Genomic DNA, 24,755 nt, shown 5'->3' with positions numbered 1-24,755 from the left:
TAGTCACCTGCCCTCTAGCTGACCAACAAAGTGAAATCTGCCCTCATCTGAGCACGAAGCACAATTCTCTTCCCCTCCCTTTCTCATTTCCTTCCCTCATGCTCTTAAGAAGAGCTGCAACTTCAAGTGCAACTTTCCTCTCCTCCTTCCCTCGTGCCACGGGCTAAGTATAGCCCAATGCAGCTCTGCTGAGTCTCTGCCTGCCCACTCATGCAAGTAGCATGGAAATCAAAGTACAACAAAGAATTTAGACCTCACTTGTGAGAGACAACTCCCTGGTTAGCTCACCTCAGCAAAATCCTAGCAGCCAAAGATCAGTTACTTTCTTTGCAGTATCAAGTAATGAAGAGATCACACAGATCCCATCCCCATTTTGGAAATTCCAGAGAACTAATTTTCACAGCACTAGTTTTTCCACATTGCTCTGCAATGTTACAGGCCTGGGTATTGCTCCACCTCTGTAAATAAAGCTTAGTTCAAACTGAGAAAGAATAATAATTCTGACACTCAAAGCAAGAAAGACAGAAATATTTTAAGACCTCCTTTATCTGCAATATTATTGCTTCTTCAGAGTCTGAGGACTCCTTAAAATGTATTAGTCAGCTTAGCACTGGGATAGAAAAAGCCATTAAAGCATAGACAATCATGTTCCAATCTGCTCAGACAAGCAAGCCTTTAAGTAAGCATCATTTGGTGAGCTCCTACTTCTCCCCTGTATGCAGCTGGTGGTCCAGAATTTAAATATCTGCTCAGGGTGAGAAAGAAAGACTTTTTTTTTTTTCCCCTCAGACCAAAAGACAACAGCTAAATGTGAAACCAGCCACTGGAGCCTACCTGAATCTCCAGACACCCTGAATGAAAAGCCTGAGGGAGAGTGTGCAGATCCACTTAGTTCTGTGATGCTAATTTTAGGGCTAAATGACAAACATTATCTTTTCAACATCGCTATCTATCTACACCGTTAATGAAAAAGCAGAGGGTGGCAGATGGGATGGTCACATGGAGAATTTTCTTTGCAGTCTGTATCGAGCAAAGATTATACAGAGGTTTGTGATTGTGAGACATGCTTGGAGGGGTGCAGCCCTTACATTTACCTTCTTTGGGGCATCACCTGGGAGTGTGAACATTCCTTTACTGCATGTCTCCTAAAGCTTTTCTTTGACTGGGAAATAAGAAGAAACAAGCTAAATATATATCAGGATATTACCCTGGAAAGATGTTATAATGGAGGCTAAGGAACCCAGACTACATACTTTGTCTGCGTTAATGAGGCTTGTTGTCAGCAGCTTGACAACGTTTCCCAAATCTCAGTGCCTTGATTGGAGAAATAGTAAGAAATGCTGCACTCCAAATGATGAGGGGAAAGGAAAAGAGAACCACTGACCAAGAGATGTGGGAGGAAACAGTCTCAGAAAAGCTCTCTAATGCAAATCAGAAAGATTTCGTTTTTCATTGAGATCAAAATGAAGTTCTCTGAAGTCTGAACTGGACAGAAGTCAGAAGGACAGAAATCAGGAGTCAGCAAGCTGGGCTTTGAGAAACAATAACATGTGTTAAAGCTTGTTTTATGAACAATTCATAAAAGTTGCATACATTGGATCAAGCAGGTCCTTGTCACGTTCAGCCAGGAAAGCTACAAGTGGCATGCCGCCCACAAGTCCCCTCCCAGTCTCTGACAGAGCACCCACCAGGACCTCCAAAGGCTGGAAACAGGCTGGGCTGCAGATTCAGAGACTTCTGGGTCCAAGCCGGTCAGCAGCTGCTTCCGAAGTATTGGAGAAAGTCATCCAAACCTAATTTTGTTAAGAAATACCAAAGATTACCAATCTTTGGGTGCTGTCCTGTACAGAGGACAATTTAAAATCTGATCTTCCTCTTTTTTCCTGGTAGAGATCTCTTCTTCCTTGCCAAGACTGACTCATTACTAGAAGATTGAGGACGAATCTTCATCTCAGTAAAAGGGATGGAGAACTCATGACCCTTCCATGGCTCCCAATTCACCCCCTGCAAAAAGACCATATGATTTCTTTTAGTAAAACACCTAGACCAGGTGTTTGGAGTCTGCACTGCCCCTTCTAATGCCATTTAATCTTCCCACAAATAGAGACACTGTTTTCCACAGATTTTTTACCATAACAGTGGTCAGTATTCTAGATGCTCCTAATACAAAACTAAATTCTCTATCCATCCAATCTGAAGCTCAACAGGACTGAGTTATCTTCCAGCACAAAATCAGGCTATGTGCACCAAGGAACACACTGAAAGCATTAGACTTCTTTTCCCTGTTCCTCCCTAAAATTAAGACAGCTCCACCTTAGGTGTCTCTGTCCACCACAAGAAGCAGGTTGTGAGCTTAAGCCCTTCAGATTCTAGCAGAATCCATGAGCTTCCTTATAGGTCATTCTCCTTTAAAACAAAATGAGTTCAAATAGCATGGGCAACCTGTCCTGCTGCAACTCCCCCCTCCATATGTTTTTCCCAGGCTAGAGAAGAGAGCTGACAGTCACACAAAGCTCTGCCACTCACCTCGCTGTGCTTGCTCTCCCCATATTTCCCATTGAGGTTGGCCAAGTGGCAGTTCTTGTACCACCACGCACCATGGTGTGTCAGAGCACAGTTGCTGAGAGCCACATCATTGTCTCTGTCCCACGTCGTGAACTTCCAGCCATTGTGGTAAGTCATTGCATCTCCTAAGAGAAAGGATTACAGACATGGGTAAGAGTAAGGGTGTGCAGTGGCTCAGCCTGAGCATTTTATGCAGCCTTCATTAGGCAGAACATAGAAGGCCTATCAGGAAAAAAGCAATGGCACACAACAGATCTAGAAAATAATTTCTAATTGGCTGCTAATAGAGGGCATGTTCATGGACTGGATCCTCTGGGCCTGAAGATCTCAATCTCAGGGCAGCAGGGTAACAAAGGATAAGTGGAAGACTGTGGACACAATAGCAGTGGTAAGGATTTACCAGTGGCAGAAGCCAGCACCAGGATTACTACTGCTTAGCAAAGCCTCCTTCTGAACAAAAGCCACTCTCTTTGCACTTCTCATCTGGGGAGCCCCAGAAGTTGCTCCCCCATTAATTGATAATCTCATGAAAATACTTCGGGTCTGCCTGCTCAGCTGTTGTTTCAATGGGTCACAGAGCAGCTCTCTTCCCTGTGAAAGAACAGCTTAATCCTGTCCTCAGCAGAAGACAAGCCTGGAGGAGGACACCTCCTCAGTCCTCCTGGGAAATACAGAGTTCTCTCTTCAGAAAGAGAGAATCGAACCTGAACTAATGAGCTCCCACACTACTGGCAAAACAAATACCTAAATCCCAGCACTTGCTCCCCTGCACGGAGCAGACAGAACAAGTCTCAGGCACTCCTCACCAGCATTGCCTCTGTAATTTCCCACAGACAGCCTGTATCTCTCTCTGCTCGAGGCAACCTGAAAGAAGTCATAGACAGCATAGGCAGACTCGTTGGCTGTCCGCAGATCCACCCGCAGCTCATAGTGGATGGGGCTGCTGCTTGTGAGATTGTGCAGCTGGTCAAGACCTAGAAAGAAGAAAACTACTGTTAAAAGGGAAAAGCCTGTTCACCTTTGCAGTCCTGGAATCTCACCCCGTAGCCATTTTGGTTCAATCAGCTATTTCCTGCCTGCCTCCCATATTGCTTGATGCTGTCATGACATTGTGCCAAGTTTATGCTGTCTTACCCCATTTTCTGGCAAGAGGTAGCAATGTCAGGGGAAAAAAACAAAAAACAAACAAACAAAAAAAAACAGTTTAAAGCAGCACAGGACAGACTGTACAACAGTATTTTTCCAAGAACATTCAAAGACTCTTGCCCCAAAGACCTTGGTTTATTTAGGGCTGGATTCTCTGATGCAAGCAGTTATCTAACAAAAAACAACTGAGCACACTACGTTTTGTGTAATAGCTTAGACTGTGCTTTTTTATTAACACAATGTCTTTGTTCCTCCTTGCATAGGAGCATGCATGCCTGAAATAAATATTTCCAGAGTTTGCCTTGTTCTGGGACTGTTATAAATACCAAAGATGCCAGTGGAAAGACCTAGCTGGCCTTCAGAGATACTCATGGCTTAAATGGCACTTCTAAGAAAGACATAACAGCTGACAAGTCAGGACTGCAGACTCAGCAGGGTCTGACTATTTCAGCATTTAAATGCCTCTACAAAGAGAATCTTCAGCTCTTCAGCAGTCACACCCTTGTACTGTACCAAGCCAAAATTCCCCAGTGGGATCTCCAAAGCCTTCCACATAATTTTTCCAGCGTTTGTAGAAATCCAGTTCACCAGTGCTCCGCCTCTGAAACACCTGCAAGGCAAGGGTTGCTGAGTGAGAGCTCATGGCAGACATATGAAAGTCAAGGAGGGTGGGGGTGAGAAATCCTCATCCTGATCCAAGTACAGGCAGAGAGGTGAAGTGTTTGGGAGCAGATACATCTAGTGAAAAGGTATGCTGCAACTGAGCAGGGTACACGTGGATTCATTGCCATTTTCTGACTGCACAGAAGCACCTGGGGTGAGTACTTTGTAGTGCAAATTTTGCACTTTTCCACAAATGCCTGGGGGCAGCAAAAATCCCAGTCTGATCTCAGCACCTGGACAAATCAGGCTTGGGGTCAAAACCCACAGGGACACCTAGGTTTCTAAACTTCATCAGAATCTGTGGGCCACGGGCAGTAACACACAATTTGTTTCAGTGGATCACTGAAAATAAAAGGTGAAGAAGTGAATAAAGATATTTTAATTTGTTTGTGTAGGGAGTCAGCTATCAGAGAATTTCAGATTCATTATCTCACTCCTATCCAAATTCACCACCTCAAAGTGTCTGTGTTTCTGCCTCCAGCTTCTCTCCATCCAGGGGCATGCTCACAGTTCTAGCAGTTAAAATACGATCATCAGCTGAACTGCATTAACTTTCCATACTGTAGCCTTACACAGTGGTCAAGATGAGATAACAGAGCTTAGTCAACTCATTAGAAAAGACTTTTAAGTTGCACTACCTTGCCTTGCACTTTCATAGACAACTCGTGTGCCCCAGGTAGCGAGAGGTAACATCAAACTGGCATTGCCTCAGTCAGCAATAATATAAGCCTTGAGTCACATTCATGACCAAGCAATGAAAGTTCAGCATCCCCTTGTTTCTGAGCCATCCAGCCTTCCACAGTATTCCTACTGTCAGTCTGAAAGGGTACAACAGCATCCACTCCCTTCCTAAAACATGCTCCTCCATCACGGGAGGAGCTGGAATACAGCAAAGTAGACAAAAAGGAACATCAGCTAAGCCCACTACCAGGTTCACTTGACGCTCATTAAAAAAAATAAATAAATAAAAAGTAGCAGAGAATCACTCACTATCCACCCGCCTCCATCAGTGGTCATGTCACAGTACACCTGCATGGGCCTGCTGCCATTGCCACTGAGATAAATGGTGTACATGCCGCTGGAGATGTTTCCATTCTGCTGCATCTGGGCACAATCCGCAGGGTATGGGTAGAGGAAGCTAACTGGGAGAAGAGAGAGCAAAGCTGGAGGAGCCATCTCACACCCCTAGGAATCTCTTACGGACAACAGTACTGGAAGAGCACAAAAGAAAGTGCCCAGCTGCATCAGCAGGTAGCTGTTGGCAGCCTTCCCCACTGCTCAGAAGCTGGAGCATGGATGGGGTCACCAGAGGCTGCAGGAGACGCTGCCTTAGGTCACAGCGAGAGCAGAAAGAGAAGCCCTGGTTTGTGAAAGTGGGAATGCCAGTAAAAAGGCATTTTCTCCACATCTCACAACCTACCCACAATTGGCAGCCTCTGTGAGGACCAGCTCAGTATAAGAGGCACCCACATCAAGGCATGAGAACATTTGACTTGCTGGCATCCAGGCATACATTTCCTGATCTCTGGAAACAACCTTGGCAGCTACTTGGGACCACAACCGTACTTATACAACTGCTGGCCTATCATTACTGTGACAGTGCTGAAAAATTCCTAGCCCATTATCTTCTCTCCTGCCCAATGGCAACTCACCAGGAGGCTTTGCCCTGCACTTGACCAGCAGGGTTTGCCAGAAGCATTGACCAGTGTGGGCAACTTCCTCTTGCATTATCCTATTGGGGTTCCAAAGCTCTGGACAGTGTGGCTTAGAACAGAACCCAGCCAGAAGACAAGTTTTCAACTCACTAGACAATTTGCTTCTGATCACATTGTTTCTTTTCCATAACAGGAGTTCCTTCTCAAACCTCAACCATAAGACACAACAGCTGCAGAGCCCATGGAGCAAGTGCAACACCCAAGACCAAATCCTACCTGTTGAGAAGTACCGACTGTCTTTCTGCTCTGGTGATCTCCCTTATAGGCCATCACAAACACAGTGTACTTTGTTCCTTGTTCCAGTCCTTCCAGCACAAACTGTTGTTCTCTAGGACCCAGCTGCACTTCCTGCCAAATAAAAGAGACTGAAGAGCAACCCAACTCTGTACAACATTTAGCTTTTCTGGACCACAGTGCCTCACACTCAGTAGCTAGTTATAGGCTTTTCTTGTCAAGTTCAGATAGGCATAAACTAGCTGCATATTTTAAGACACGAAATCCATTTCCTCAGGAGGAAGGTTTGATGCAGGGTCTCAATAAACACTGTTAAAATACTGAAGACACTGTGTCCCTGGTTAATGCTGCTTTTTCATGTAGTAACAAGTTAGAAAGGGAAAGTAACGCAGTAAACTTGTTCTCTGCATCCTGAAGATCTGCTGGAAAGTTGTATCCACTGTCACAGAGTCTCTCCACAGCTTCTGTTCATAAAGTAGCACATTTCCTTAGGCTCTGCCTCCCCAGGCTAATAATAGCATGGATTCCACCTCAAAATTATTTACCTGTGGTCCATATACCCGTAAGAGTCAAATGTCAGAGGCCATAATCATAAGGGTGATGTCAGTGAGTTCTGCAGGGCTAAGGAATTCACTGTACCTTGCTGGTGCCATTTTGACCCTGGTAGGTCAGAGTGTAGCCATCAATCTGTGCTGCAGGAGGAGCCCAGGTAACTACACCAGTAGACTGAGTCACATCTGATACGTGGAGGTCCTTGGGAGGATCAATCTCTATTGAAAAAGAAAAGAAAATTCAAGTCCCTTTGCATAAAAGAAAGACAGCAATTCCTGTGCTAAACTTGGGCTGAGCTTTGCAATGCTTGATCCTGTGAACTGGAAACTACAGAAGTCACTCAATGAAGTTTGCAAGAAGCAACAGAAGCCTAGACCAACCGTGGCAAGATCTGTTACAGATTTGGTGTGTGGTTTTGTGAGCCCTGCAACTGGCTCAGCTGTACAGAGGTTCCCAGGGCCTGGAAGCTTCTGACTCATCTGACTGAGAAGTTTGAGAATTATTTTTAAGCAACACTAGCTCACAGCAGGTGTCAAAAAGCATCTGTCTTACAAGATACCCATAACAAGGCTCCAGTGCTTCCCTTGTGATAAAACCAAATTGCTAAGCTCATCTGGAAGTAATAACAATGGAAGCAGCCTCTCTCAAATTTTCATCCTATGCTTGCTATTCTGGTGTTTTGGGAACATCTTAGAGAAAACAATTTGAGCAGGACGACTGTATGGCCTTCCAAATTTTAGAAAGAAGGCATTTGATGGGCAGTGCTAGCCTTGAGGGAAGAGTGCTCCAGCCCTGAAGAATGCCTGAGTTTATAGCAAACTAGAACTGAATAATTCAGAACACATCCCTGTTCTTCCATAGACCTCCATGGGAGGTGACAAGCATGCCACTTAGCTTGCTCATTGATTCAGTTCTTCTCTGTAATAAGACACGCAATAACACTTCTCAGATCTTGGAGAGTGTTATGAGAATAATCATAACAGTGATTATAATGCAACAATATTACAAGTTACGAGAAGGCCACGGAGGAAAACAAGGCCAATATTTTGGCCTTTACTAGATAAACAAGAAGAATAGAACAGTACAGCTTCTCTACATTCCTTGAGTATGGGGTTATTGCTTAAAGAAGACATAAAAACAGAAAAGAAAAAAATCAAAACACCAGATAACAAAAACATTAACTCTTCAGTTGACACAATGTGCTGTTTAAAAGTTGAGTTATTCATTATAAATGAAATCCATCACTCACGGAGACAAGCATTTGTTTGTTATTATGCAACTCCTACTTCATACAAGAGACCACCACACAATTGCTTTAAATTAATGACTCCATTCTTATTACACGTGTAATAATGTTTTATTACTCATTACATGTGTACCACTCGATGGACAGAAGAGGGAGCTAAAAGGTGCCAAATCCAACACGAGAAGCAAGTGTTGGGAAGCACAGCCTCCAGACAGTACTTGAATTTTACAGCACTGTTCCTGCAGCTTCCCCAGGTGAAGGATATAACTGCAGAATTGCTCCCTGCTACAGCATATTTTAGGCATGTTAGCGAATAAGCAGCCAGCACCTAGAGTTAAAAATGTGTTTGTTTTTTTTTAAGAAGTTGGATTCTTTTATCAGAGGTGTCACATTTTTTTGAAAAACACCACCGAGATGGGGGGGGGAAAAAAAAAAAAAGAAAAAGCACTTTTTTTATGGGCACAGATATTTCTAAAACACTCCTACTGAAGCTAAATGCATTCCCTCTCTGGGCAGTTTCAATTTATGTGAAATTTCCAGGTACATCCATTTTCATTCTAGTTCAAAAAAAAAAAAAAAAAAAACATTTCAATTTGCTTAAATGCTCCTTAAATTTTTCAGTTAAAGACAGGCTTAGACATTTGGCCTTAAGAGATATTATTTTATTTCCATGTGCTGCCCTTGCCCTCTGCAAGCACTGGGGATTTGTCTGGCACCTTGCCCTGAGTTCAAGCTTTATCTTTTCTATCTCACACCAGCTTGACTCAGAAACTAAGGAAAAGCACATTAGCAAGGCCAGCAGATACGGAGTGACCCTGAAATACTGCCAGAACACCATCATCCTTATAGCTGATTGAACAAGATAGATTTAAGCCTGTTTTGCAGTCTTCTAGGACAGTCTAAGGTCATGAGTCAAGCCATTATTTTTTAACTGCCTCCGAGTCTAAGATGGTTTAACTTTGGCTGTTAAACTTCTGATATTGTTAGACTTGATAGCAGCATACAAAGCACTGCATGCTTTTGATTAAGAAGTGAAATAAGCTGTGTACTCAGCTGTCACCACTCTGTGTTCTGACATCTGTCTCTTCTACAGCAGCCTCTAATAGCAGTTTCTGTTATGTCAGCCTATAATCATGCACTTATCTCCAGAATGTATTTACCACAGTAGATCTTCATTACCCAGTAATGCAAAGAGAGATCATGAGATGTAAATTAACAAAGGTTTGGGGTTCTTCTACTCTGCTTCTCTTCTCCCCACAGTTACCTGTCAGCGCATCAGTGCTTGCCCTCTTGCTCTGCATGCTTCCCAGCTCTGCCCAGAGATGAATGGTGTACTTCATGCCTGCTTTCAGTTCTGTCAGAGTTGTAATGCTCTCAGCCTTCCCCACTTCTATTTCCTTGGTGCCCGCATCAGCAGAAGTGTAGCTCACAATATACCTATCTATGGGAGCTCGGATGCCATCCCAGGAGATTGTGGCTGAGTCTTCTGTCACTTGGTCAGTTACCAGATTCTTTGGGCTGTCCAATTCTAAGAAATAAAGTGTAAAGTATGAAGTATAAGTAACTAAAACACACACATGTTGCTCTTAAAAGCTTTAGCTTTCTATAGCCCCGTGATACAGATGATGAACACCATGTCTGCATTCAAGCTAATCAGGACAGTGAGACCTGTGACCTTCTCTATCTTTTCCTCATTTCTAGAGAGCTGCCAGTCAGTAACTTTTCAGCCTAACTAAGCATCCAGATCCTGCAAGCAAAGGCCTTCATGATATGAAGTGAATTGCTGATACTTGAGAGACTTATTCTGGGCTCAAAAAATTCTTCACCCTCTTGGGTTATGGAAGATGAGTAAACTGGGGGTGTTTCCTTCCAAGCCTTGATTCACTGGCTAATGCCATTCTTATCAGTGGCACATAACTTTAAGTAGGATTCAACAGCAGTATTATATACTGTGGAACAACACTCAGCCACGCCTGTAGAGCTCAGCATACCTGGAGAAAAAAACCAGCACATATGGCTTGTAAGTGAGGGCTACAGTGCTTCAGCAAAGCATAACGAAGCTCACACTGGTCTGATAGTTCCTAAATTAACAGATTGGTTGTTAGTTCCTACAAATAATTAAAATCTTTTCTTTTGACTTGAGAGGAGGCAGTAGTTCTACCTGAAGCTTGAAGTGCCTGTAGTATGAATGCTTCCACATCATAGGCGAGCACAAGATAAATTGCTGTCTAGTACATGCTGCAACAGAAGGAAGCAGGCAGGGTAGGAACAGACAACCTTCACAAGGATTCTTCTAGAATACCTGTCACTGCCACAGTGCTGGTCCTCTTGCTCTGCCGTGCTCCTTTCTCTGCCCAGAGGTAGATGACATATTCAGTGCCAGGTTTCAGTCCTACCAGAGTTGTGGCAGTCTTGTTTTTCTCCACTTCTATCTCCTCAGTATCACCATCGGCAGAGGTGTAATTCACCACGTACTTATCTATGAGAGCTAGAACCCTGTCCCAGGAGATGGTGACTGTGTCCTCTGTCACTTGATCAGTTAACAGGTGAGTGGGGCTGTCAATTTCTGCAGAGAAGAAAAAAATCAAGAATGCAAGATGTCACAGGCAGGCTCAGCTACGACACCGCAAGACTCCTTCCCCTCTGGGGCTGGTTTCTCCCTTTTTTTTTTTTTTTTTTTTTTTTTCTTTTTTTTTAAGAGACCCAGGTACTTTTTTACTCATTTCTCTTCAGCAAGTCCCTGACTTAGAGCATGGGTCTTGTAAATGCTTACAACTGCTTATAATGGATACACTCATCTTCACAATGCTATAAGCCAACAACAGGCAGAGCACTATATCATCCTTACCAGGACTGACCACAGAAGAGAGAACAAAATGGTAAGAACAACCAAGGAACTTGGATGAATTATGCTGTTGCAAGAAAAAAAAATATATATATATCCTGCATGCTGTTACTCTGCACTTCAAGTTGCCTATCTGCAAAAAGGAACTGAGCATTTACTTAACCCTTGAAAAAGGATAAACCAACAAATGAAATAAGACTAGATAAATACATGATTCATGCTAGAATGGAATGGCATCATTTTCACAGATGAAGACCACTAACACACAATTAGTAATCACCATGCAGCCTATCTGTAGTACATACTGGTAATTATGATCTCTCTGTGATAAAGTTGAATGGGCTTCACAGCAAGATGCATTAACCCAAAGATTGTATCTCCTAAGCTTGAATTTCCCTCTGTCACGAAAATGATAGACTTATTCAATGTTAAGGCAAAACCAGGCTGTAGCTTATACTCTCAACCTACTGCCCTCTTACCTGTCACAGCCTCAGCGCTGGTCTTCTTGCTCTGTTGTTCTCCCTTTTCTGCCCAGATGTGAATAACATACTCCATGCCTGGCTTCAGTCCTGCCAAGGTGGTGATATTCTTGTCTTTCTCCACTTCTCTCTCCTCTGTATCCCCATCAGCCGAAGTGTAATTCACTCTGTATCTGTCTATTAAAGCCTGGACTTTGTTCCAGGAAACTGTGATTGCATTCTCTGTCACTTGGTCAGTCAACAGCTTAGTTGGGCTGTCAATCTCTGTAAGTAAAACTCTTTGTTAGAAGTTTCAGCATAGCACTGTGGTAATCACAATGGTCTAAAGATACAGCCAATACAAGTTTTATAGGCAGAGGCAGTATATTTTATTAGACTAACATGTATTTTGAAAAACAGATGAGCTTTGGGAAATTATTCTGAGCCCAAAGATCTGGAAAGAGCTTGTATGCATACAGACATTTGTAAGTAGTCAATAGAATCTGCTCCTGCACAGCCACGTGAGAATACATCAGGCTTGATTATAAAAACTGAGCAAAGCAGTGCTTTGAGAGGTTTCCCAAAAGAGCTGCAGATGCTGCTCACATACCCTTACAACTGAGGATCCCTATCACGTGACTGTCCTGTTAAGGAGATTTGATTCCCCACACAATTTTTACCTTATGCCATGAATATTTCATTTTTCCTTTTTAACAAACACTGCCACGATTGACTCTGCAACACTCGTATGATCTCACTTTACTACTGGGCAAGGTCACAAGAACAGCTTGGAGGTGGTTGATGGTACTTTTAAGACATTTTTAATGTATCATAGTTCTAAGGCTTTAGTTTTCGTTGTGTTTAACCATCCTCTGTACTGACAAAACTGATGCCAAGCCACTGTGTCTCCACACAGCAGGACTCAAAGAACCTTCTGCTAAGCTGGAGAGCTATCAGTCACACTGATAAGAATTAAATGAATTTTTTGACTTCTTAAACTTACGCAATACAGAAGCTGTACTGAAACAAGTAAAATTAATAAAGATGTTTGAAATTCAGACCCAGTTTACTCCTGCTGCCACTGCAACTTACCTGTCAGAGCTTTGGTGTTGGCTTTCTTGCTCCTGTGGGGTCCCTTCTCTGCCCAGATATGGATGGTATATTCCATGCCTGGCTTCAGATTCAATAAGGTGATGATGCTGTTTTCACTGCCTACCTCTGTTTCCTTGGTGTCTCCATCAGCCGAGGTGTATCTCACCATGTACCTGTCTATAGGAGCCTGAACTTTATTCCATGAGACAGTGGCTGTGTCCTCTGTCACTCGATCTGTCACCACATTGGTTGGGCTATCAATTCCTGAGAACAGCATTTTGAAATGCAGGATTAGGAAACTCCATACAAATTAAACCACTACAATACTTCTCACGGCATGAGAAACTGAAATTTCTTCAAGATTCCTTTTGTAATATAATGAATAGCTCAAAAATGTTTTGCCATATTTTTGAAGAGCCTGAAGCACAATGAACCGACAGGTTTTCCAGACCTGTTTAACCACACATTCAGCATCCTCTACTGTTCAGTTCACAGTCTAATAAACAGAAAAATGATGCTGGAGCCAGGGAATACAGGAAGGAAGAAGAACTTAGCCTCTTCCTTACTGTTCCTAGGCTAAGGGGCCAAACAAATCACTAGCAGCTAACAGCTGCAAAGCAGTCATCAGCAGCAGCCATACCCAGACTGGAAATCATGGGTACATGGTTTCAGTGAGGTCATCTTGTCAATCATCTGGTTAGGGAACTCAGGAACCAGCAGAACCTCCTGAGCTCATTTCAGATTAAGAATAAAGTAAGTTTAAAATCAAGGGCTAGGTTTAGTGTTTAATAAACAACAGAGACGAGCTTAAATGAGGTAATAGCAGCCCTGACAGCAGTATGCATGAAGAAACAGTGAACTGAGCACCTTTCACATTGTGACCTCGACAAAACTGTCCTCAAAACCTGTAGTAAAACCATTACCATAAAAGAAACATTCCACCTACCTGTCCTGCCACTCACTGAGGATGGTTTACCCTCTGTATCATCTTTCACAGGTATGACAGTAACCTCATATTCAATGCCAGGTTTTAGGCCTGTAATCAGAAGGTAATTTTTCTTAAAGAAAGCTTTTTTGTTTAGTCTCCCCAGTTCTAGGTTTGTAGCAGAGAAGCATTTAAAAATGTAGATATCTATCTAAACTTCCTCTTGTCTTGAGAATGCCTTGGAAGCATTCTTGGTCCAATCTTGTCATTAGAGTCCATATTAACTATAGTGAGAATTTCTGTAACATTGGTATTTCCAGTTCTGAAATAGAAGAATATACTTTATTTTGTAACAAGGATAGAATTAAAGCTGTCTCTCTTGAAAGCTGCTATCCACAGTGCATAGAAAATTTCTCCCTGTTGAAGGACTCCCAGCAGATCTCATCTTGGCATACAGCAGCCTCAAAGTGAAGGAGAACACAAGAGAGAAGAATCATCCCAGAACTATGACAAAAACGAACCACTTGTACCACCTCTCCCCATTATGGAGTAGTCACAAGTACTCACCAGTCATGATGTGTCTGCTCTTGGGGTCACTGCTTTTGGGTACCATGACCTGCTTCTCATCCATATCCACCAGGGATCTGAATTTCAACTTGTAAAAATCCACATCTGTTGGTGGGTTCTCCCACTCTACTTCCAGGGAATACTCCATCTCCTCCGTCACCCAGACAGCATTGAGTGCAGATGGGACTGGGAAGGACAGAAAAGCATGCCAGGAAAAAGCAGCACAAGCATCGAAAGGTGAATATAAGATAGGAAGTTGCTAAACAGAACTTCTCCCTTCTCAGATGACTACTCTGAGACCTAAGCCATTTTCCTCAGCCAAACTTAAGATTTAAGTGAGTGTGACACAACCACTATTTCAATAGGAGTCGTTTCATCCACGATAACACTCTGATTCAAGAGTTATCTGGCTCTCAGCTCCCAACCTGTTACGCTAGAGCTAAGAAAAAATGTCAAAATAACCCGACTTTCCCATGTTTTTCCAAGTGCAGGCGGATAGGATGCTACCAGCTACTACTAAAATGGCATTGAGTTATAGAGAGTCTGCTTCAGATTCAGTCTTTCCACATCCAGCTTGCTGTTCTCAGTAGCATCTGATTCATTAAGTCCTAGGAGGAGAGACTATGATGAAAGTTTGCTACTGAAGGCATGCCTGGTAAGTGACACTTAGAGAAGATGCCCTCCTCTCTACTTTAAAGTCCCTCCTTCATCCAGTCAAACAGTGCACTACTCTTAATAACATGCTGGCTTTTGGTATGCTTCCTGCAGTGGGCAACATCATTGATTCCCTGGAATACAGAAGTATCTATGCCAGCCAGATTTGGAAAAGATAAAAGGAGACACAGGAAATTTGCAATGCATTCAGTTCCAGAAATACAGATCTATAAGCAGATTCTCCAGAAGAAAACAATAGCAAAAAACTGAGATAGGGATCAGAAAGAGGTACTGCATTCAGACAGGATGCAACTCCAAGCTTGCAAAGCCAAACCGTTTACTCTGTTTGCTTAAATCTAACATGAAAGACCTATAGATTTTAACTCTGAAAGAAAGGTCTGTCCATTCCTACCTGTACTTGCTTCTAGATGCATGGGCTCACTGGCAATCCCCTCCTTCACATGTCGAAGTGTGACATTGTATGTGGTGCTAGGACGGAGACCCGTAATCTCACAGCTGAGCTGCTCTTTGGGCACACGGACTTGTTTCTCCAGTGTCTCGTGCCCCACTGGGTAATAGCTGATGAGGTAATTATCCACATCAATCATTTGATCCCAGCTGACAGCCATGGAATCCTCTGTAGCATTCAGCAGCTGCAAGTTCTGAGGAGAAAGCACTAGAAGAAAAACAAAAACACTGCAGTGAGGATGATGGATTACAATCTGGTCCAGGACTCAGTGAAGTCAAAAGGATTCTATTTTAGTGGGCTGCAGCAGAAGACAACTTGTTGCTCTGTGAATGGATGAAAAGGCTATCAAGGACAGAAGTCCTCTGCATATGGACAGCTATAGTTCCACTAAGAAGTGCAAACTGAGACCACCAGGCTCTGCAGAGGCACAAGCCTATTCAGAGTCCATCTGCAAAGCAAACATTCACCTCCTTGTCAATCTAAGTGAAAAAGTTACTATTTTATTATTCCTTTTATGGAGTGGAAAGTAACTCCTGGAGAGTACCAAGTCCAGGAGATGGAAAGGGAAACTCCTGGCCTGAAGCAAAAGGGGTCCCACAGACCCTACTAATTCACTCTGAGGTGAACTAGGACGACCGGTGGCTGTGGGCCACCCCACAAGTCCTTCTTGGGCTCTGCTCGTGCTCATCAGTCCCTCTCCATCAGGTAGCTGCTCCTTGAGAAGCAGACTAATGGAATACATAAGCAGGCACTGAACAGCACATTCATACATTCAGTGATGACTCACCAGACTTGTCAGGAATCTTATTCTGCTGAGAGTAGCCAGCTCTGCCTTGTTTTCTTTCCCATTTTTCCGATTATAGCATCAAAACATAGAGTGCCTCATTAGATCCATGTCATGCTGAGATACCCAAAAAACTTCTAAGGATATTTTCATTTGAAATTTCTGCTTTATTCATCTACAAATACCCCCACAACACTATCTTTGAGCAGCCAGTAAATCGAAACTGGAGAAAGAGCACAAGTCAGTATCTGCTGTTCAGCATGCCCTTCTCATCAACTTTCCTTTGCAAGGTATTGCAAGGTACTAATTATACTGTTGCATGCTTGGTAATAAGTACTAGATGATCAGATGCTGGTTACCATGGCAACATACAACAAGATGCTTTTTCATTATCTGAGATACATTAAAAACAAACAAACAAAAATAACAGTGCTCAATTTAAGTCCCAGCTTACAAAAATCTAATCCAATGGAACAGAAAAGGAGAAAAGGCAATTTGGCAGCTATACAACGGGAACAGCTTGGCTACAGGTGCTGACACAGAAACATTTGATTGTGGACTTAATTTTTAACTGGGAGTGAAAGCCTATCTCTTAGGAACAACAGCAAAATGGATTGTGCAGTATGTATTAGCTCTGCAGTGCTTGCTCACTTGTATACTCAGAATAGAGGCTCCTTTCACAGCCTATAAAACAGCTGCAGGTGCTGTGTAAGGAAGATGACCCAAGGCTGGACCCAGCCAGCCTCTTAGAGAGGCTGCACTGGGAAACAGTTCTCTGCTTGCTACCTCTGTAAAGTGCTGGCCTGAGCTGCAAATGCCAGTATGATGAAAGGACAGGAGAGTGCTGCAGCCATAAAGAAAAATGAGTAGTGCAGAATGGGTAGCAGGAGTGAAACTTCCATGTGCAGCTCTTGTTTCAGTGAAGAATTTGAGCTAGTAGGCTGTATAAACTGTGAGTCTCTAAGCAGACAGGTCGAGTCTGAGAGGTGAGGGATGACAGGGAGCATTAAAGACTTGCCAGTAAGGTCACTGCAAACCCCTACTGAGCACCAGCCGCTGCTCAGTGTGTGGTTGTTACTTACCTCGCCTTTTGAGCAGCTGTGAAAGATTAGACTAAGCACAGAAAGCAAGGTGGCTTTCAGGGCAAAAGGTTGAGTGTTAAGGCCTGGAGTATCAGCTTGTGGGTATAGGGAGATTATAGGTTTTTCAGAATATATACCAAGCCATCCAGCATTAAGCAGAGACTGCTGGATGCACGCTTCAAGGTGAGCTCAGTCCACTTTCTCAGGCAAATCCTTCTGCCTCATAATAGAGTATTGTAAGAGTTTCCTAAAGCTCTTGCTTTCAAAGGATGGTTACTTAAAGGCTTTGCGCATCTTTCATCTAACAAGTTTTTATCAAATCAACTACCTTATCAGCAAGCAGCACACATACAGCAGCCATAATTTCACCTTTTATTATCTCACGAAACAGATTCAAAGTTCCATCTTTAATTACAGGATCTGCACATTGTTATGCTCTCTCCTTCAGCTACTAGCCACACCTTTGTGCTAGCTCTGCCTTAACCTGTGTTTTCCTATTTTCTCGATCCAGAAACATCTTCCAGGCAATTCTTGAAGACATGGGGCACTCACAGCCATCCCTGAGTACAATCCCAACAGGAACTCAGAGGGGACTTAGATGATTCCAGGCCTGGCTTGCCCAGCGCTTCCTCAAGAGAGAAAAGGGAAATGCAAAATGAAAGTAAGAAGGGAGCAATAACTCACAAGCATATCTTACCCTGGGAGCAGTCAGGGCCAAAGAACCCCTCATGGCAGTAGCACTCTCCTGTGTCACAGAACCCATTGCCACTGCAGTCCCCGGGACATCGCTTCTCGCTGCAGTCCTCTCCGATGAACTCCTCATAGCACATGCAGACCCCTTTAGCTGTGTCGCAGATCCCATTGCCGCTGCAGTTCTCAGGACAGAGCTGCTGGCTGCAGTCCTCACTGAAATAAGGCTCATCACAGATACACCTCCCGCCATCACAGCGCCCGTGGCCACTGCAGAGGTTGGGGCAGGTGGGGCGGGAGCAGTCACTGCCCTCCCAGCCCTCTGCACACTTACAGCTGCAGGTCTCATAGAGGAACATCCCGTGACTGCTGCAATGCGTGACACCTGGCCAGAGCAGCGGCACAACAGCAAGGGTGATGCACAGAGAAAAAAGGAAATAAACTGAGGAACAGATCAATGAGAAAGTGCATTCAAGGTCATTAAAGGGAAACTATGACTATATATGGGCTGAAGAAGAGCTGAAGATCCCATGGCCCACATGCCCCTGGTCCAAGGAGGGTCCTGCTCCCTCTTGTCTGTTCCAGTGCATTTGTCTGGAATCAGCAGGAATGCAGAAATCCACAAACACACCAATCAATTAGAAGGCTTTCCACAGCCTCTAAGCTGAGTTGTAATTTAAGCTCGCCACTTATCATCACTGTTATTACGAAAATGGAAAGTTCATTACTCCCATGTGCTAAGCAGCTAAATTTCATAGAGCAAGTGACTGCCAGAAAAACATCACCAGGAATTGCTCTTCTTTTAGACAGGTATTGAGGAGGAAACAAAAATAGCAGTTCTCAACAAATGCAAAATTCTGGAGACAGAAATGAGAAAGGAAAAGACAGCAACAAGAATTGCCTCCATCTTCCACTCCCTCAGAGTTCCTCCATTTAATCCTCTCTCTCACTCATGTTAAACTCAGGAACTCTTTCCTTCCATTGCTAGGAGATGACTGGGGGAGATTTCCTCTGCACTGGTTCTAGAAGTGGTGTCTTCTACCACATTTTTGGGAGCTTCAGATTTCCTTTCTGATCACAAAACCACTATTCTGTCTGCAGGACTTGAGCTTTTCACTCTCAAAACCCTTATAAAAGGATTCCAGTCCCCATCTCTCTGCCGAAAACAGGCTATATGTAGAAGATAATAACAGATAATTCAGTTGCTACATACCCTGGCTTCCCCCACAGCACTTCTGAGGGCTGCAGATTTCTCTCAGCTCTGCAACTTCTTTCTCTAGCTTCTCCATCCTCTCAAGAAGATCTTTGACATGGGCCAGAGTTTCACAGCTCCCTTTGGGTACATGCACATGGATGTTGTGCCTAAAGATGATATCCTGCTCTTCATTTTCCTCAGCCTCACCAGGATCTAGCTGCAACCCACTGCTGCCTTCGTGCTGCAACGGATCCGCCTCCACCTTGATCTGGGAGGATGTGGGCAGGTCAATCTTGTAGGAGTGGGTGAAGGATATTCTTTGACCATTGCTGGTGCAGTTTTCAGATGCAGGAAATTGAATGGCAGATGCCTGAAGAGTACAGCATAGCAGTATCCCAACGGGGAAGGCAAACCAGCTCTGGAAATCCATCCAGTAGGTTTTCAGAGGAAGCACTGACCCCTAAACAGCAAAGCTGCTTTCAAGAAGAAAGAAAGAAAATGTAAGAAATGTGATCATAAAGCTGGCATTCATAATTTTCCACAAGTATTCTGCTTTGATTCAGCATAAGGTTGGTTAGTACCTGCAAAAGAGTCACACTGTATGAATTAGATCAAGAGTGCTTCTAGCCCCTCCTGACTAGGAGCTTTAAACTTGTCTTTCTTAAACGAGACTCAGTATTGCAGTTCAACACAACTATTAACTATGCCATAATCCTTTTCAGCCCATGCAGCTAGAACAGTCAGTCTTCTAGCTGTGCTCCACATTACAATTACCAATGTCTTCTGGTCAGAGTAAGTGATCTCCAGCAGCACCTCAGCTAGCATGGTTTCCAACTAGAAGCTTGATGGCCTGTCCACGAGAAGATCTTCACTGAGATCAAGCAAAAGCTACTGATTTCATTTTATTTTTATATTAATTAAATAAGACAATCATCTCTGCTTCTAATTCACAAGCAGAACTCTGCTTTGTTCGTCGTCTTCTTCCTCCATTCAGCACTTACCTAGCAGATTTAATTTCCTGCAAGAAGAGTGGGGAGAAAGGGTATGTTGTGCTGCTGAGGTAGGACTTCTTCCCTGCCTCCTTTATTTCCAAATCTGGAAATGAGGAGCCAGAATCCAATCCTTGCCCCTACAAAGCACAGACAAAATCCCTTCTCTCAGCACTAAGTGCTAAACAGCATTCTGGGTTACAACATGATGTCATTACTAAGTAGGGCTTCCTGAGAACCACAAATTGATCTCAGATTTTCCTCAGCCTGGAGATCATTTATGAGGAAAAACCCTCAGACATATGGATTTCTTTCAAGCATAATGAAAGAGGAGGACAGTTATTTTGGCTTCTTCATCATGTAATAACGAGATTTTCCCCTGCTGTTAAAAAGAGCGGGTTTAACTGACTCATTGTGGAGAATATCATGTCATAGACATAATGAGCAATAACAGGAGACCAAGGAAAGGAAGAATTTAGGAAAGAATGCCTAGAAGTCAGGTCTGTGAAGCTAGAAAATACTCTCCTGAGGAAAGGGATGAAAGAATCCCTGCTCACATCTTTCACTGCGCAAAGCACAGGATAACCAAAGCTGGAGAGAACCTACAGTGGAAGATTTCATCAGCCTAGCTCTGTAAGCTTTTCTCCATCCCACAGATCAGCACTTGAGGATACAGCATGCAGACCGTTGCACTATGATGTTCTGGGGAAGATGCACGGCTGGAAGCTGCTGTAATCAAGGCAAGAGCTGATGAAGACCTTGCTGTGGGTACCAGCAGTGTCTCATGATGATGTGGATGGAGATGGGACTGAGGAGAGAAAAGGAGTTTGCAGTCAGAGGAGAGAGGAAATGCACAGATCTAGGTTGCAGAAGGAAGAGAGAGACAGAGGTAACTGAAAGATCAAATTGTGAGCATTGGGGAACTAACCATGGCAGATGATTGAAGAAAAACGGTCTCAACAAAACAAGTTCATAGAGGAAGGAAATAATTTCCAGACATCAGGAAGCCTTTCCAAACAGCAGAGTAGAACACGTACGTATGGGCACAGCAAGAGTTACACAAAGCAACACCAGAAGCAACGCAAATTAAAGCTGAAAGAAAGCAGCCAGAGAAAAGGAAATACAGTGCAAGAAACCCATGCACTGAGACCTGAGCTTGGTAAGTTACAAGGGCTATTTTTGCTATTTTGTGCTACTTTTGCAATCCTGAGCCAGCAATGCTGCCAAGTTGTACCACAGCACCGGACACAGAGGAGCTGGCAGTTTCCTGAGTTAGAAAAGTGGGCATATCTAACCATCCTAAAGCCACGGGAGGGTTCTCAAGGAACACAGGAGGAATAATAGATATTCTGCTACACTAATTCTCTTGCAGTGTCTGATAAGCAAGATGTATCAACCCTTCCCACAAGAAGAAGGGCAGATTGCTTCTGGCATGATATACACTCGTTAGAAAATGTAGAGAGGCTTAACAGTAATTTTGCTTTTGTTAGCTAAGATCAACATGCGTTTTATAATGATTTGCCTAGCTCTCTTTTGTTAAATCATTAGTTTCCAGCATAAGTCAAGTGGTCTTTCCTGAAGCAAATCTTTGTTTTGTTGCATGTACAGTTCAAAAACATTCAGACATCTGCATTTGCTCAATTTTACTTACGCACAGAATTTCACATTTTATAACTGGCATAAATAATAAAGTAGTATTATTATGGAAACAGTACTGTATTGGCTTCCACCAATGAGTCTGTGAAAAGGTGCATTAGAAAGCATAGAAAGAGCTTTTCTGTGAGAAAACAACAAACAAGTACTAATAGTGTTTGTTGTAATTATATGCAATCACTATCACACAGAAACAAGAGCCTAAATTGGAAATTGCCAGGAACAAGCACTCTAAAATAATTAACTTGCAGGTTAAAACCTTGCCCTGTTAAAGCCAATGGCAAAAGTCACATTCACTTCAGTAGCTGTGGTTCCACTGTGGAGGAGACAACCTGTGAACCTTAATCCCTTTGTCTGGGAGCAATATTAACTGCTACTCCATACACTACACATTTTGCAGCAATAACACATCTGCCTAACACAGGATTGTTGTTGTTTGTGCAGAGGCTTTCAGAGCCTTAAATGGCAGGCATGTACTACAGGGTGTCAAAGAAAAGAATGGATGGGTTTTTCCATTCAGAAACAAGAATCTCAGGCAAAAAAAAACAACCAAACAAACAAAAAACAACCCACACAACAACAACAAAACTTAAAGATTCCTCTTACCCTTCAAGTACTTTCAGATGCCCTTCTGATATATCCTGCCACTTGCAGAGCCAATCTGAGCAAGCTGAAAGCTCTCTTCTCTTCCCAGACTACTCCACCAGTCCCCGTTGTGAATTTAAGTCCCCATGCATCAGATGGAAGGAACCAATAAGGTCTCTGAGCGTTTGCCCAGAGCGTTTCCCCCACTCAGTCTATCCTATCAGCAGAAAAAGAGCCTGTCCTGTTCATTATATGCTCCACCCCAAATGCAAAGCCAAAAAGCCTTTCCAGACCTGTACATGTGGCAGAAAACATCCTGGTGTGGCTGTAGGGACCCAATATTCACAAGCACTTCTAAAAAACTAAAAAGATGTGAGATTTTTGCACAGTCGGCACCAAATGCAAAAACGCTATACCTTTAAAAGAGAACAATACATAAAAACTACAATTACCTGGAAAATTAAAAAAAAAAAAACAAAAAACAAACCACCAGTTAAAGGACTTAAAAATAAGCAAAAGAAATGCCAATGCCATTACTTGAGTACCCAGAAGATGATCTCATAACATATGTTATACATACTAGTTTTTAGATAAAACCTATCCAAAGATTCTGATCAATTGCTTTAGTTCCCTGTAAGAGAAACTGTCTGCAAAAACCTCAGGATGGCAAAGGCTATCTATGCACATGAGGACTTTACCATAGCTAGGTGGGGATGTGAACTAAAACTCTATTTCTCACATCAAAACAAAACACTATAAACTCTGAAAGAAGCTTTGCACCACCCCTCCCTCTCAAAACCCTAACTCACACCCTGGACAGTAACCAGCTCCAACACACAACCTAACTAGGAATCCCACCAAAAATGGATCACAACTCAGTTTCCTTCACAGACTCTTCCCAATCCCACTCATACAAGGGCTCTGTTCTGTTCCTCTCTCCAAACCCAAACCCTAAGCCCAGGTAGTGAGTAGCTCCAACACCCAAAATGCAAAGTTCCTACCCTAACTAGGGAACCTACAATTCAAAGTAGCATCTTTGGTACACCTTGTTTTTCTTTGGCACACCTTGTTTTTCTTTGGCAGATCCTTCCCAATCTCACTGACGCACAAGGCACTCTGGGCTTTCTCTCTCTCTCAAGCTGTAGAGTAAGGGAAGGCAATAATGCTTTCTGTCAGAACGGAAACACACTTGATTTTCATGAAGGTATTCATAAAGATATAGTTCAAAAGACGACCTAAGGTTCATCTTTCCAAAGGCCAGTAAAGTCTCCAGAAGGGGCAACCTCCAAATAGAGAACCTGCTCCCTTAAGTAAGAATGAGGAAGGGCGGCCCCTGGGTCTACCCACTTCCAATCATCAGGTGCACTGCTTGCACCTGTGTGCCCTGGGTTAGCCACACCTTCTCACTTGCTCCTCAATCACTGGTTTAGGTCTTGACCTAGCAATCCCCACACCAGTGGGGTCACACTGTCAAAATCTTAACTGAGCCCTAAAACTAGACAGTGACTAGCTCCAACATCCATCCAAAACAGGGATCCCACCAAAAAAGGCCCATATATCTGAGCTGCTGGTACAGCTCAACCTTCTTTGACAGCGCCACTCACACAACAGATACACACTTTCTCTTTAGAAACCCTAACCCTGAACCCAGACAGTGACCAGATCCAATGTTTGGGAGAAATGCACTTTCTTTTCAAACTCTAGCCAGAATCCAAACAGCAAACCTTATCCAAACATTAAACCTGGACAGAGACCAACTCAACCAACCACCCACTCAAAGCTCTGACATCTACTCTAGCTGGGGATCCTACAAAGAGGGAGCCACAAGTCAAAGTTTCTGGTACACATCAAACTTCTTTGGCAGACCCTTCCCAGTACCACTCACATAGGGATGTGCGGTTTCTCTCTCTCCAAATCCCAACCCTAAGTTGAACCTTAACTCAGACCCTACACAGTTTCCAACACCCACCCCAACAAGGGATCTCACCAAAAACGGCCCACATTTCAAAGCTTCCCACACACCTCATCCATATGGACCACCTAAGAAGCACACAGACACCAAAGGGAAACATAAAAATATACTGAACAACTGACAGTGTGTTATAACATGCAAATGCCCTTTGATTACATCAAATCCCTTTTATTGATTGCATCTGATTCGTTGTTTAATTTTACATGCCTGTTTTCTACTGACTGATTTTATCAGCTGGAAAGATGCAGAAATAAGAAATTATGAACAGTATCATCTGGGAATTTATCTTGATTTTTTTCTCCCTGAAAACAACAGTAATCTTCCATAGCAGTCAGGCATCCACAGAGCACTTCACTGAGCACCAGTCACAAACACCCTAAGTTTTGAAAATGCTCACAGAAGCTCTGCAGCCCACAGGCTTTGTAACAGCAGGACAAGGGGAAATGGTTTGAAGTTGAGGGAGGGCAGATTGAGGTTGGATGTCAGGGGGAAGTTCTTTGCTATGAGAGTGGTGAGGTGCTGGAACAGCTGCCCAGAGAGGCTGTGGATGCCCCGTCCATCCCTGGAGGTGTTCAAGGCCAGGTTGGATGGGGCCCTGGTCAGCCTGGGCTGGAATTAAATGTGGAGGTTGGTGGCCCTGCGTGTGGCAGGGGGTTGGAGATTCACAATCCTTC

The 24,755-nt window shown here is 43.4% G+C and overlaps 1 protein-coding gene across 1 annotated transcript; it reads right to left on the bottom strand.

The window, feature by feature from the left end:
• Positions 1-528: 528 nt before the first annotated feature.
• Positions 529-23,289, bottom strand: TNN (tenascin N). Its single transcript, XM_085231280.1, has 17 exons — positions 22,131-23,289; positions 18,901-19,355; positions 17,695-18,072; positions 15,075-15,338; positions 14,009-14,194; positions 13,463-13,552; positions 12,517-12,780; positions 11,446-11,709; positions 10,424-10,687; positions 9,386-9,649; positions 6,963-7,093; positions 6,296-6,437; positions 5,365-5,516; positions 4,225-4,321; positions 3,372-3,539; positions 2,527-2,690; positions 529-2,004 (listed from the first exon to the last, which is right to left on the bottom strand). Exons 2-17 carry the CDS (start codon positions 19,310-19,312, stop codon positions 1,858-1,860), a joined length of 3,387 nt encoding a protein of 1,128 aa, XP_085087406.1. The 5' UTR covers positions 19,313-19,355; positions 22,131-23,289; the 3' UTR covers positions 529-1,857.
• Positions 23,290-24,755: the final 1,466 nt, after the last annotated feature.

The sequence above is a fragment of the Meleagris gallopavo genome, chromosome 10, assembly GCF_905368555.1.
Source record: "Meleagris gallopavo chromosome 10, MGAL_WU_HG_1.1, whole genome shotgun sequence".
NCBI lineage: Eukaryota > Metazoa > Chordata > Aves > Galliformes > Phasianidae > Meleagris > Meleagris gallopavo.
Note: the sequence above shows the minus strand (reverse complement) of the source record. Positions and strands in the feature narration are given on the sequence as shown.

Coding starts and splice junctions, on each gene's coding strand:
- TNN (XM_085231280.1), bottom strand. CDS start 19,312: ATGGATTTCCAGAGCTGGTTTGCCTTCCCCGTTGGGATACTGCTATGC. Junction 11,710..12,516: donor CAACACCAAAGCTCTGACAG/GTAAGTTGCAGT, acceptor TTTTACTTACAG/AGATTGACAGCCCAACTAAG. Junction 2,691..3,371: donor AAATTACAGAGGCAATGCTG/GTGAGGAGTGCC, acceptor CCTTTCTCTTAG/GAGATGCAATGACTTACCAC.